At 37.3% G+C, this 14,829-nt stretch overlaps 1 protein-coding gene across 25 annotated transcripts in view; it reads right to left on the bottom strand.

Annotated features, from left to right (window-relative positions):
• Positions 1-14,829, bottom strand: part of SORBS2 (sorbin and SH3 domain containing 2) — a 202,388-nt gene that overhangs the window by 37,372 nt on the left and 150,187 nt on the right. For 20 of the 25 annotated variants that reach the window (XM_076010666.1, XM_076010661.1, XM_076010663.1 and 17 more), the window contains one exon: positions 914-963. In XM_076010666.1, coding sequence (XP_075866781.1) covers positions 914-963 — 50 coding nt within the window. Of the gene's footprint in view, positions 1-913; positions 964-5,439; positions 5,497-7,470; positions 7,555-8,216; positions 8,376-14,829 lie in introns of all 25 variants that reach the window. The other 5 variants (XM_076010656.1, XM_076010673.1, XM_012784888.3 and 2 more) reach the window with 4 other exon arrangements.

Here is a 14,829-nt window from a genome sequence, read left to right as displayed (position 1 = left end):
GAGGGGCTCGGGTAGTTTTTTCTTAGTAATTGTACTGTAGTTGGACGGCGCTCATCAAGCTAATTTATGAAGGACCCAATTCACAAAGTTTCTGCTCATGTTGATAGAAATGTATAGAAGGGTAACTTGATGCTATCATGTAAATATTTGTTGTTGATGCTACAATATGGCTGGGAGTATGTGTTATTCGATATTACTATTGAGCTATGTCTGGATTTTGTAGTATTTTTAAGTAAGTGTGATATTTAAAGCTTACTAGCAAGACTAACTTTGGGCAGACTCTGAGGGTAGTTAGCCTAGTAGTTACAAGACATCTTGTTCAATTCCATCTTGTCTCTCTTCTTGCTGACTGTGTAAACTTCGTAAAGTTACTGAGCCTAATTTTTCTCAGAGATAAAGTGGGGACAATACTATTTAACCTATATGTTAGGTTAAGATTGAATATTTTCATGTTCTTAGCATGCCTCATATATAGTAAGCCTTATTTATTGGTAGTAAAAGCATTTCTGGTTTGAGTGGTCTGAGTATAATTAACAAATATGTATATAACACTTTTTAATCTACAATTTTTTCTCAAATATCATAAAGACCACCTAACAACATTGAAAAATTAATTATTTATAATCCCCATCTAAAGAAAAGAAGACAGTATAGCAGAGACAGGGAAGAGAAGAATTTCTCAGTCTGTGAAGGAATCCAGATTTATTTCACTTATATTTTTTACAAATTCTTGAATGTGATCATATAAAATGATGTAGAGACAAAACAAAACAAGTTCCTGAGGCAGGGTTCTTAACATAAAAATGAATGATATTACACAATCCTTATTACTATTCACTGAATAATATTACGATTGAAAAAGAAACCACTGGTATAGATTATTCTACTTGGATGATATTAATGAGATTCTTACCTACTGGGTCTTTCCAGGCTTCTGTCTATAGAGGACTGATACAAGGAGGCCTGTTAAAATAGAATAATAAGTTCCATGAAAATTTTTATCATGTCAAAATTTCATTCACCTGTCAACATTAAATTAGGCATCCTAAAAAAAATATTATAAAAATTGAGGTTGAAGGAACCCTTTATGATGATTATAAAAATGTCTTCCCAAAGAGAAATCATGCAACCTGATTTATTCTTTGTTCCTATCTACTTTCTCTTCTGATATTCTGTATTACATTTCTCTGTGTAACTCAAATTATCCATAACTCAAGCATTGCATGGAGGGAAAATCAATATTTCCACAGGACTACTGAAATAAGAGCTACAGTTATTATACAACATTAACTTCAGAATCTTGTCTATTGACTGTAAATAGAAATTTCCTACATACAGGAATGGTTTGATGTTGAAAAAAAATATGCAGTCATCATTCAATCTTTATAAAACATAAATCTTTATAATTTTTTATTGTTGTTGACAGGCCGTATCTTTAAAATATAAAATATAAACAGAACTTGAGGCTTCTTTCATCTGTCAGTGTAGACATGACATTTTAATGAACCCGCAGAATTTGATTTGAATAAACTGATATCTCTGATACTTCAATCAGGTACAGATTTATATCTTTCTAATTAGGTAAGTTCAGGGTTAGCTTAAAATAAATGACCTAACAAATTAAAATATAATCTTTTTTTAGGGGACTTTAAACATTTCTTTTCATTTTAAACTGGACACTGATATTGATACTAAGCAAAAATGGTAGATATGAATTTTTCATTTTCCATGTTCATCTACTGGAATAATTGCTGAAATATCTAAAAAGCAAGAGAGGATTAGTACTGAGCTACCTAATATTTGAGGTGACAATGCAAGATGAAAGTAGTTGTGGTTTGATATCTAGAACGTGTAGGGAAATATATACCAAGTATATACAGTTTTGGCTTTGGTCATATTTGATGATCAATTCATCATCATGATGAACTTTGGTTTGATAAACAACTGAAATTCTAGTTTAAAAGTATACATCTATATGGAAGTTAAAAAATGTCAGCCAGAAAGGTAAGATTTGATAAATTTTATCTTAAGTTGCTATCAAACAGAAACATTTTACAATAATATTAAAAACTTACTAATGGAAATTAAATCTCACTTTACAAACTATTTCTATAACTCTATTTTTGATTAATTAGTAAACTAGCACCAATTAACCAATTAAAACACTAGTATATGATTTTACAATTCTTTATGTATATCAGTCTGAAAAGCCCCCATGCAGAACTCTAAATTGCTTATATTAACTAATATTTTAATTCTATCTTACTGAATGAGAATGGAATCTTGCCCAGAAACAAACAAAAACATCTCTCTGCACAAGAATATTCCCACCCTCCTTTTAGACAGGAAAAGCATATTCTATTGTTTTTAGTTTCTAGAAAATATTTAAGTTCCTTTCTCAACAAATATAAATTAGAAAAAAATTTTCAGTTTGCTAGTCTGGTAAGATTGCATGATTATTTTAATTTGCTGAATTCTGAACTGGAAGTGGGAAAGGTAGAAAAATAGGTACTAAATAAGAAAGAATGCAGATAAGTAAAATAAACCAAAAAACAAAGATAAAGAAACAGTTATAACTTAGAAATATTAAGTCTACATATTTGCAGAGGAGCATTGCCATTTGTGTAGATCATGGCTTTCATGGGATATCCAAAAGTGATCAAAATTGCTGGCCATCAAAGAGTGTCAAAATTCAGAATACTCTTAGAACACCACTAGAGTGATCAGAAAATTTGAATTTGTCAGCTTATGAAGAGCCTAAATGACATTGTAATGTGAAATAAAACATAGCATAAGAACTGATGAATTAATTGTGCTTTAGAGTTAGGCTAAGAAACCACAATTATTCCTCCTTGTGCTGGTTTCCACATCCAAAATCAACTAAAACCAGTTTTGTGATTTTGTGTATGCTCAGGAGGGAAAGTTCAGTATTAAATTATAAGGTAAAAGTAAAAAGTCTAGATTGATGACTAAGAGGAAAACTGGTACACTAATTAGGGGACTCATCATGAGTTGCAAGTTGTCTCCAGAAAAAAGGTAACCCATTTTATCCATTATGATTTACTGAATATTCACATATTACTGTTATTGTAACACACCTAGAATGTCATTTTAATGAAGTACAGACATTAAATCACTCTTTTTGCTAAGTAAATCATGTGATTAAACTTTGCTTCAAAGTCCTTAACTTTGTGCCTGCTTCAAATGTAAATAGTAAAAAAGCCCTTAACTATTCTTTATTAATGTCAATTTTTCAGTTATATTTATGGATTAAAAGAATATGTTATTCATGAAATATACTAGGCACTTGATAAATGGTAGCTAAGGGGTAATGTCTAACCAATTATAATTTTTACCAGAAATGTTTAACAAAAGGTTATTAAAGACAGAATCCAGGTATGTTATGAGAGTATGTTTTCCTACACTCTTCCATGATGTGAAATTAATAACATAGTTAATATGCTATTAGAATCATCATACAACATTCCCTTTCAATCTCAAAGAGATAATGACAAATAGTTTTAACTACCAGCAAAGTGCATTTTTATGTGATTTTTTTTGCCACTACCATCAAATTGTAGAATGCATAGAATTATGTTCCCATTATTTTATGCCCAATTATTATTGTGTAATGTTAAATACTGGAACTCATTTCACAGAAATTCATTAGTTAGCAAGGAATAATATTACATAAATAACTTGTTTCTAAAAGACTTAATCTCTAAATACATCTCTTGGAAGTTCTAAAATACATGATGCAAAGGAAATAGCACTGGAGTGAAGGTTGGGAGATCTGTGTTTTATTTTTTTCACCACCATCTTACCATGCAATTTTTGGACTTCTTAAAATTGTTGCATTATACTTTTCTTAACTTAAAAACGAGTAAATTGGATATGATGCTCTCTCAATTACATTCCAGGTGTCAATGAACCAATTACCTTAAACACATCCTAGAAATATCTGACCAAATTATCTGAGACAATTACCTGACCACATTGAATTTCAAAATAAATTTTTGGGTTGTTCATATGTTGAAATGATTCCCTTTCTTCAGATATGAAGGTAACATAACATACAGAATAGAACTGCTTGTTTTATCTTATTTCCTTCAGATTATAGGACTAGCTGCATGGTTACAAAATATAAGCCTTTGGAAATGACTAAATTAACCCAGAATGTTCATGATTATCTTACTTTATTAATATATAAATATTTTGATCACTTCCTTGTTTTAACACATACTCCGATGTTTACCACAGGGGGAATAATTTGGAATTGCAAGTTGCAACTCTAAAAATTTGTGTATTTCTCCCGAGACTCTAAGCTTGCAATTCCAGTGGTCACCACCATGTGTCAGTAGTACCGCCAATAGCATAAGTGTTCTGGTTTTTTTTTTTTTTTTAGTTGCACGTATTTAAGACTTTCAATGAAAATAAGATATTTATTGTGTTATTGTATTCAATTAAGACCACAGGGCAACCATTGTGTGAAATTCAGTTTATTAGCTTTGCTCCCATGCTAGTTGCTTTTAAGAGTTCTTAAAAGGAGGCTTTTATATAGCAGATGGTTAGCAAAACAGTGCCATTTTTGCTTTTGTCTTCTAGTGAATCCTTTATCTGTTTTCCAAAATAATTTTCCATTTTTCTTTGCAGAGATCAAGGTAAAAGCTTTTGACTCTGGATTATTTCTGCCTTTTTCATACTCTCTTTGTTTGATTCAAATAAAAATTTACACTTCCTGGCAAAAATTTTTCACCTGGCTGATTGTCCTAAGCATTCTTAAACAGAGGTTGCAAATACATTTCATCTCATATTCCAGTGATTATCTGTTAGCATGGCTGCCCTGGATTATAGTGTTGGGAAGGATTAGTAATGTCTGTCGAGGTTGTGGACCTGGGAAATTGTGACACACAACTTTCTAGGTATTTGCCAGCCCTCTTCTTGATTGATGATAATACCCACAAGTCATAAGTATTTAGAAAAAGGAAAGAATAAAAATAAATTTTGGGAATATGTAGGACATAGGCATCTGATTGTCTAAGAATCTAAACTCTGAATTTACACCTCTAAGCACAATGATAAAACGGTACTAAGAAGGCTTCTAATAGTATTTTACTTACTCAGCCTAATAAAAACAGATGCTTAATAAATTCACCAAGACCAGTACTTTTGATTTTTTATTTTCATGCTGCTGAATACCAGAACTGCACTGAATAGTTTAACTATAAATGGTTAGTTCACCTAGAGTTCAGAAACAGCCACCATCTTTGGTATAATTAATGTCTAGGCAATCATAATAGATATAACACAATGATGCAAAGATAGATTTTTCAAAAATAGCTTAGACACTATAGTGAAATGTAAAACACAGATGTTCAGAATCATAGTCACAGCCTGTAAGGGAGAAATCTGAAAAAGAGAGAAACAACTTGTTTTTACCTCATTGGAAACACCAGAAGAATGATCTTGAACATAGTCCAGAGCCTTTTTAGGAGGCTGGGTGTAGATGCAGCACATAAGCAGAAGTGTAGAGATGGAATGAGGAGAATCAATGGCAGCAAGGAATGAACATGTGGAGAAGGTGACAACAGTTAGACGGAGTGCCGACAGCACCGGATACACATATAGAGTGACATGAATGGAACAACATGGGGTCGCCTGGAGGAAGAGTGAATGTTTGCAAATATTCTCAAGCACTGAGCACAATTGTGGGTGTTCAATTAGTATATTTATAAATTCATTTCATCAAATCAAAATTAGCACTCCTAGTCTCTGGCCACAGAGGAATGCAAAGTATATTAAAGAAACATTAAAGGAGCAAGTGGATAGCATGCTGGTGAGTTTCCATGTGTGGCTGAAGATGATTATAGGAAATGCTGATAATTTATTTAGGCTCAGTACAGAAATTGGTATGGTCCCTAAAAACCTCCTAACCGACAATAACAATACATACAAAATAAAGCTAGAGAATGTTTTTCCTTTTAAATAAAATACATTTATGTTAATACTAAGATACAAACAAGAGAAAAAAAAAAGGAAAGAAAACATTCCTCCTATTAGGTAATAGAAATTGTAGAAAAAATTCTTTGGTTTATATTCATTTACAGTCACTTTTGATTCAGCTCCATAAAAGATAATAAATCTAATCAAGTCTCCTTTTAATGGACAAAAGGGACTACCATCACCAACCAGCAAGCCATCTGTGATCACATTACGAGTATATAAACCAGCATATGACATGGCAGAAGGAAGACTATTCTGATTTCTAATAAAAATTTCTCTGTAGTGTACTGGGTGTGTTATTTGAATCTATAATTCATAACATATATGTAACTGACACACATCAAAGGCGCTGCTGTTGATAGATGCTGTTCCCAAATATAACTTGAGTTAGTCAAGTTGTTAACTTGAAGATGGAGTTGACTCTATCCCAAACAAGACTAAGCATATTGTGCCCGGCCTGGGGGGCTTCCTCTGGTGGGAGTGTGGGGATTAGAGAGGTGGTAGCTTTCACTAGCAAGTCTGGAAATAAAAGTCCACAGGGTTTCCTAATTTTTTTTTTTTCTTTCTTTACATGGTAAACTAGGTATAGTCAAGTGTTGCATAAGGCTGCTTTGGTTAAAGACAGACTCCATATACTTACAAAGTTACAATGACCTCGAGTAGCCAGCACAGTCACATGCTGTGCAGGTCTGTAGCCTGGAGCGACAGGCCATGCCATATAACCCAGGTGCGTGGCAGGCTGTGCCATCTAGGTTTGTGCAAGTGCACCCTATGTTGTTTGCACAATGACAGACTAACCCCAAATGCATTTCTCAGAAGGTGTCCACACCGTTAAGCAACACATAACTTGACTGTATTTTGCAGTGGGAATATTCTGGCAGTATGTTATAGTGAGAACTGGCCAGAGAGTTTTTTTTCTTTGACAGGCTTGAGTCTAACTTCTGACTCTGCCATTTACTTCTCGAGGCAAATTTCTTAACCCTTCCGGTCCCTGTTTTCTTCTGATTGGAGAAGTATCAAGAGGACTCAGAGATAAGGAGTATAGAAGCCAGCTCTCTCCAGGCGTTGGGAGGTATGGTAGTAATAGTGATGATTTTGGTTATCCATGTCAAGGGGCTCTGTTTGAACTGAACCAAAATGGACTGTAAACAAATACAAATCTTTAAAGCTGTAATAATTATCTGAATATTCCAGGACAGAAACTCCCTCAACGTTTTGAATTTGCAATTAATTAGATACAAAGCAATCTTAATGCATGACTTTAAAAAGCACATAGGAGGTGTCTGAGCACATTAAACCATTTGGTACAGAAATGAATGTAGACTAAGCTGTACCAAAGCTGTGTCTATATCATGCATTCGGCTTTTGCTCCCTAAATGACACCCATCTCTTCTGATAATGGTATGTTTTTACAAATCAAACAACATTCTCCTATTTTTCTTATATTAATAGTCTAGCCTCACTTACCGGGCGTCCAAACTCCAGTTCTGAAAAGAATTTATACCAGGGCTCATTTTCTAAATCTATGTCATCTGGATTTATGCGATCAGTCTAGAGCAGATGTGAAGGAAAAGGGAAGGAAAAGGCACACTGAGCGAAGGGAGGGAAACGCCGTGTGGTAGACACACTCGCGCATTCACACGCAAACGTGCAGCGTCGCGCCCAACCAACCTCGCCAGGAGAGAGCGGAGGAAGTAAAGTAAAACGAGTCACGTTAGGATATGAAGGTGAGCTTCGATGGCATCGCTTAGGTCCCTAGTTAGTTCCTCTGTCCACCACTTCTAAATTTCTCCTTAGCTCGATGCATACACTAGGGACAGCTCTCCCTGGCAGCCAGGACTGGCCCTGACAGCGCGCGCGAGCATTAGGACAGGCTGGGCGCAGACTCCAAGTCCAGTGCCCAGGCGAGTCACCGCATCGTCCCTGCCCTCCTGGTGACCAGCATCCCAGTCTGGGTGGCTACAGTGTGCTGACCATCCCCTCGGTGCAGGCACGCGGCGAGCCTGGGGCGGGGCCGGGGAAGGTGGGAAGGGATGGGAGGTGGCGGGACGTTAGGGTCTGTGGGCATTGGGGCCCCGGGCCCCGAAGGGGACAGTAAGGGGCGCTGGGGGAGTGGGGTCGCCAGCCTCTGAGCATGCCTTCCTAGCCTCGGGAGGGCGAGGGCTGCGCTGAGCTTCCTGACGTCAGAAATGTAGCAGGAGGAGGGAGCTCACCCGGATGGGAGAGACAGCCGGGGCCCACCGGCCTGGCGTGGGGGCGCCGCTCCGGGGCGGAGGGCAGGGGCTGCCGGGGGCCGCTCCGAGTCGGGGGATTGAGAGAGGCTTCCGGCCGGGTTCCCTTGGGACAGGAGTCGGAGATGTTGGGAGAGGGGGCTGGAAGAAAGAGGGGTGAAGGAGAAACTGATTCATTAGATGGAGGCCCTTGATGGAACCCAGAGGACACCAGCTGGCAGTGGTCTGTGCGCTGCGTCACGCCAGGTGGGAGGAGAAATGCCTTTGGGGTGGGGGTGGGGTGTGGCCCAGATACCTTAGGAACATTCTGGACCACTGCGAAGATCTGCCCATCAGGCATCTCTCAGAATGTGAAGAAAGATCACGTTTAAAGAGATACCCCAAGATCCACCTTCCACCTGCCTACTTTGAGCTGAGAAATGGATTTAGGTGGGGTTAGGTTGTCAAGGGACTGTGGGTGACAGGGGCAGGGCAGGGAGTGTGAGAAAAAAAATCCCACCTTGGTTTCCTTGACATTCTAATTTAGAGAAAAAAACAATTTTTGTAATTGACTTGTTCCCCTCCGGTGGTTTCTGAATGTTGCATTTGAGATGGACAAACTGGGAGTGCTACTATAAACAGTTTGAGAAAATACAATTACTTTAGTAATGGAAAACAGACACAGAGCATTTACTTTACCCAGCCATACTCGTTTTCAAATAATACACGCCTGACTAGAGTTGATTTTACATTAAAACTGGATGCTTAAGTTTTCTACATGTGAGTTATTACATCTTTGAAATGATCACACTAATTAAATATGGTACAATCGAACAGTACAGTATTTGAAGTCAGGAAAAAAAATTCTAAGAAAAATTATTTGGTTCCCTAAAAGCCATTCCCCTGGCAAAGAGAAGAGCTGAGATGCTGGAGACACATTCCAGGAGGGCTATCAAGCTGCCACGGCTTCAAAGCAATTCCATATCATTTCCTTGCAATTCTTTTTTTTTTTTGAAACAGAGTCTGTTGCCCTGGCTAGAGTGCTGTGGCGTCAGCCTAGATCACAGCAACCTCAAACTCCTGGGCTCAAGCGATCCTCCTGCCTCAGCTTCCCGAGTAGCTGGGACTACAGGCATGCGCCACCATGCCTGGCTGATTTTTTCTATATATTTTTAGTTGGTCAATTAATTTCTTTCTATTTATAGTAGAGACGGGGGTCTCACTCTTGCTCAGGCTGGTTTCGAACTCCCGACCTCGAGTGATCCACCCGCCTTGGTCTCCCAAAGTGCTAGGATTACAGGCGTGAGCCACCATGCCTGGCCACATTTCCTGGCAATTCTTAAAGGAACTCAGGGACTTCCACTGAGTAGCTACATCTAGGGTCTGACAGAAATGCTCTATAACCTTTGGAATGTTGGGAGCTTTGAAATATTCCATATTCCAACAAAAGCCACTATTTTGACATGAGCTTGTTCTAGTGTTTTATTGACTCGTTGCATTTACAATGATTTTGTTAACGATACACAGTCTATATTTAATAGTAAGTTATACCCAAAGTGTTTTTAGTGATGTGGTTTTCTCTCAATATTTCATAGTAAAAGATTATAATAGTAATTACAGACAATGATAGAAAAGTTCGAGGCATCATGACAAAATAGTGCAATGGCTTAAGTTATCCAAAATATGTGGTAATTGTAACTATGAAGGAAACGTTTATGATGGGATGCTAAGCAATGAAAACAGAATATAATCGTGCAGTTGTACAGTAGTGACGATGGTATCACAAAGCTTGCACCTAGATGAGCACAGGAAAGAAATGTACACATACACAAAAGACTACAAAGGTGTTCTGGCATTGAGACTGTTTGTTTTTACTTTCTTTTAAATATTATTTTGCTTTATTGTTATAATGTTATTTTTGCAATAACTAAAAGTCAGAGAGAACATCTACTATTAGGTATAGGTATAGGTTGTAAGAATCTTGAGATATTTTCCCTTATTTGTGTCAATATTATTTTTGGTTTACATCTCAGAAGTAACAGTGACATTGGTAGAAAGAAAAATATTCTAATAACTAATTTTAAAACTATTTTCTGTTTAATTAAAAAATTTGATTCAGTTTACATTTCATTCAATAGTTGTAAGAGTATTAAGGTTTTGATATTGCTAGAATATTTTTCTGCAATGCTTATTATTTATATCATTATAGATGCAGCATATAATTAGGCCGTGGAAGGTTTTGCTGGAGCTGATTTTTAGGGTAATTAACAGTAGAGAGAATTTTATAGTAATTTTTATTCTGTTTATAGAAGCATACTATTTCTTCTAGAGGAGAACTAACACTTGGCTCTTTTAAACATCATAATTTCTAATGTTATAAATATATTATTAATTCTGGATTTTATAACCTCTGCTTTCACATACAGTGTTTTGTTTTGCTAAGGAGAGATAGAAACTTCTAGAGGAAGCAAATCTGTTTAAGAAACATGAACAGCAGAGGGCAGCAAATTTACTAAATAGATATATTTATTAGCTCTAACATTACTTTGACTTCCACCTTAAGAAAATATATAACAAATGGATATACTGAGTCCTGACTTATAGAAATATATTTCTATGATATAATATGGAAAAAGGAGCAGAATATCAATCATCTTGCTCTATACCTTAGAATGAGAATTTTCCATTAATTATTTTGTACATTATAAATTCAACTTATAGTCATAATGCGCATATATCTAGAATGCATGCCAACAGAAACTAGCAGAGAAAAATACCCCAAACAATTATAGCTGGTAATTATCTATAACTTTGAAATGTAAAGAAAGGCACACACTTGAGCAAAGGCTTTATGTTAAAGAAAGTGTAAGTGCCAGAACTAGAATCTTCTCTTTGCTAAGCAGATCTACTGAATGCCTCTAGTCATGCAATAATTAAATGTATTTTAGTGACCCAGAGCCACTGCTAAGATACACAGAAGCCTCACAATAGTCAGTGACATACGCACAGATGTGGTCAGCCAACAGATGCATATACTCACTAGCAAGCAACTCACTAATTCAGCACTTTCCACGTGTAACATGGAAGTTCCTTTGAGTACAGAACTAATATTAACACTCTTTTTAACCTTGTTTTTTTTTTTTTTTGGTCTATTCATTTAAGAAAACCTCAGCAAACCTCTGCTTAAAACTAACTTTGTGTCATCAGTGCAAAAGAATGTGCTTAAGAAAAGTTAAAACTATAAATCACATGCGATCCTTATTTAAAAGCTACCAAGGGTGAATAATTTTTAAAGTTTTGATATTTCTACAATATAAAAGCATTTAGTTGCTTTTGTGGTTATAGAAATTCCATTGTTCTCAGTATTTTATTGAGGCATATGCTTTCTATATGTTGTTCCAAAAAAAAAAAAAAGAAGTGCCAAACTATTTTATTCTTGAAAATTACACTCATTAGATTTTAAGCTTTAATGGTATTGGCTACTATGTTTCATGTTTACTGTGGATCCACAATAAACCCTTTCTACATTGTTAGTTAGGATAATTCTTTATGGTTCAAACTGTCACATAAAACTTTTCAACCGTCAGACGAAGCAAAGTAATTTTCCAGATCAAACATTATAGGCCCATTTAGTCAACATTTCTAAATTTATAGTCAAATGAATATGAGTTTCAAAAAAGTGCATTCACTTTTGCTTTCCTGTTAAAGAACATAAATGCATATACTGCTGATTCCTAAGGAAGGCCCTTTTAGCCAGGGTCTGGGGAGGACTTCTGTTCAGACAGTACTGGTCCTCCTGCCTCCTTTGTATCCCAGGGAAGCATGGAATTGGTGAGTCACAGTTACTAACAGCAGCGTGTCAAATCCCTACTGAGGGTTTTGATACAGACCCACTGGCCTTTTGCCAGCAGAAATATATAGGCTTCATAGATAAGCAACAAAATAAGGATTCAGTTTGTCACCAATGTTACCCCATTCACTGCAAATATAAAAAAAAAGACCTATGTTCATTCATTCACTTAGTAATTCAATGAATGAATATTCGCTGAGCACCAACTATGTACCAGGCATTGTGCTGTTTGGAATACAAGTGGTGTCCCAGACGTGGTCCCTGCCTTCAAGGAGCTTGAGGTCTCCTGAGGGACACCCACAAGGAAACAGCCTTTATAGTTCAGTGTGTGAGGGCCCTGGGCCCACAGTCGGGGGAGCTTTAAGGCTAGTGTGAGGAGTCAGGGACAATTCCTTGGGACAGGTGTGACTACCCTGAGACCTGAAGGATGGGCTAGAACTTTCTGTGTGAAGGAAGAGGTGGGGAGAGCTTTCCTTGCACGTAGAGGGAACAGGCTGTGCAAAAGCCCAGCAAGGAGGGAGCTGGAAGTTCTCTGTGTAGCTGGAACCTAGTGGGGCAGGGAGGGCGAGAAGAGAGACAAGGTTGGAAAGTTCAGGTGGGGCCAAATCCCAAGAGCTTTTATAAATCACGTTAAGGGATTTGGATTTTGCTCTACGGACAGCGAAGAACCACAAGGAAGTTTAGAGCTGGAGGTTTTATAAAGAATTTCTAAAGATCGACCTCGCTGTGGTGTGAAGAGATTGGAGAATCAGGGGACTCTCCGGATCGCAGCAGGCCAGAGAGAGAAGTGGCAGTGGCTTCTCTCCTGATGGCAGGACTTTGAGCTCCCTAGGGGAGGGGAATCCAAGGTGACACTTAGGAAAGCAGATGGAGGCGGCATCATCTAGGAAGTCAATGGAGCAGCACAGAATGGCTTAGCTGTTGTGTACATTTTTCAAAAATTAATTATGAAAAGAGCAAAGGAATGCTCCCACATCATCCTAGAATCCAAGTCCATGAGGGTGCATGCATAAGGCCTTGAACTTCCCTGCGTCACCCCTCTGCTGTTCCATCACTCTCATTCAGCAAACCTTCCTCCTCTCTCTGTTGACATACAGCCACTCTCCACGGTGCCACTGTCCATTGGCCCTTTGTTTTTGTTTTTTTCTGATTCTATAAATTAGAATGAATTCAGGATTTATTTTTTTTTAAAAAAAAGATCATAGACTAGTCCTATAATAAAAAGGCTGGCCAAAATGATACATATGGCCAGCTCAAACCATTTTGGTTAAGGCTGGTCCTCCACAAAATTGTTTAGGAGGCATAAACGTTTTGGTGCTTTCTGTTTCTCCGTAAGATATCCGTTCTCATTTCTGTCCCAGTCTCTACATTCCTTCTACTTGTCTGTGGCTGAAGAGACCTGGCCACATGCGTCTCTGGCAATACCCATGGCTCCAGATCTACCTGCCTTCTACACCTATTTAAGTATTATGGGCTGGTGTCATAACTGCTAAGGGCCTAGGTTTCTGGTGAAGTAAATCAAATATAGTAATTATAAATTAGCCAATAAATAAACTAATTTATATTGCAACATAATCAAATATTCTAATTAAAGTAATAATGACTACTAGCTACATGTGTTTCCTACTCAGCAATATAGTGGTGATCGAGCCCACTGGCCATAAGTTTGCCTGGGCTCTACGCCTACCGCCAGCTCCCACCAGCTGTGTGACCTGGGGCAAATTTGGTCAATGTGTCGCTTCATCCATAAAATGGGAATACCATGTATCTACTTCTTAGGGTGGCTGGAAACATGAGATATGGCATAAATTACTAATCACAGAGCCTGGCACATAGTAAATGCTCTGTGAAAATTTGCAGCTATTGTTATTGTTGTTGTTCTTCTTCTTATTGCTATTTTAATATTAGGAGCCTTGAAAGCTTTAACCCAAAGGCATGAGTAACATGAGAATTTCAGGCACAATAATAGGGCTACGAATGAGAGAATGGGCAGAGAGGGGCGATTCTTTAGGTACGCCTCCGTTTTAACCCTAAGAGGTTGTTTAGTTTGCACAAAAGCAGATCTTGTCATGCATGTACGTTAAATGATAGACTTCAAGTTCCTCGAGGTAGAGACTCTGTCTTGTTCACCATTGTGTCCCTAGCACCTAATATCAGGTCTGGCACAGAGTTGGTGCTCAATCGATTTAGTGGAATGGGTAAATAACAGAAATATCCTGATGGGCAAACTTCTAACATCAGTCCTGTTTCCTGACACTGCAGCTACAAAAGCATTACAATACAGTTACAGTGTTCATTATCCTAAGAGTCTCACAAATTGTTAGAATGAGTATGAAAGTTTTGTTTTCTACATTTGAATCTAAGGCTTATTATTTTGCTATTTCCAGTTTTATGCAATGGGGACATTGTGGCTCACCCAATTCTCACTCTGGAAATTTCAGTGTCACAATAATCATATAACCTTAGTAAATGGGTTATACGTTTGCAATGGAGCCTGCAAACCAGTGATGTTCCCTTTTTTTCTTTGTTTTTATATTGAAGTCCTGTTACTCTAAAAGATATGAGTTGTTTGAAGGAAGGCAAAGATGGCTTAGACAAATATCATGTATGAATTATGTGATTATAAGTTTTCAAACATGTTTTTCAACAACACAACCACAAATATGGGGTTTCAAAAACTAAATTAAGGACACTCAGGTTGGGTGTGGTGAGGCAAGAGTTTCCAATTAAATTTCAGGGACGGCCTTGCACTATATATAATAATGT

Source organism: Microcebus murinus, chromosome 15 (genome assembly GCF_040939455.1).
Source record: "Microcebus murinus isolate Inina chromosome 15, M.murinus_Inina_mat1.0, whole genome shotgun sequence".
NCBI lineage: Eukaryota > Metazoa > Chordata > Mammalia > Primates > Cheirogaleidae > Microcebus > Microcebus murinus.
The sequence above is the reverse complement of the archived record's forward strand: the minus strand, read 5'-3'. Positions and strand labels throughout refer to the sequence as shown.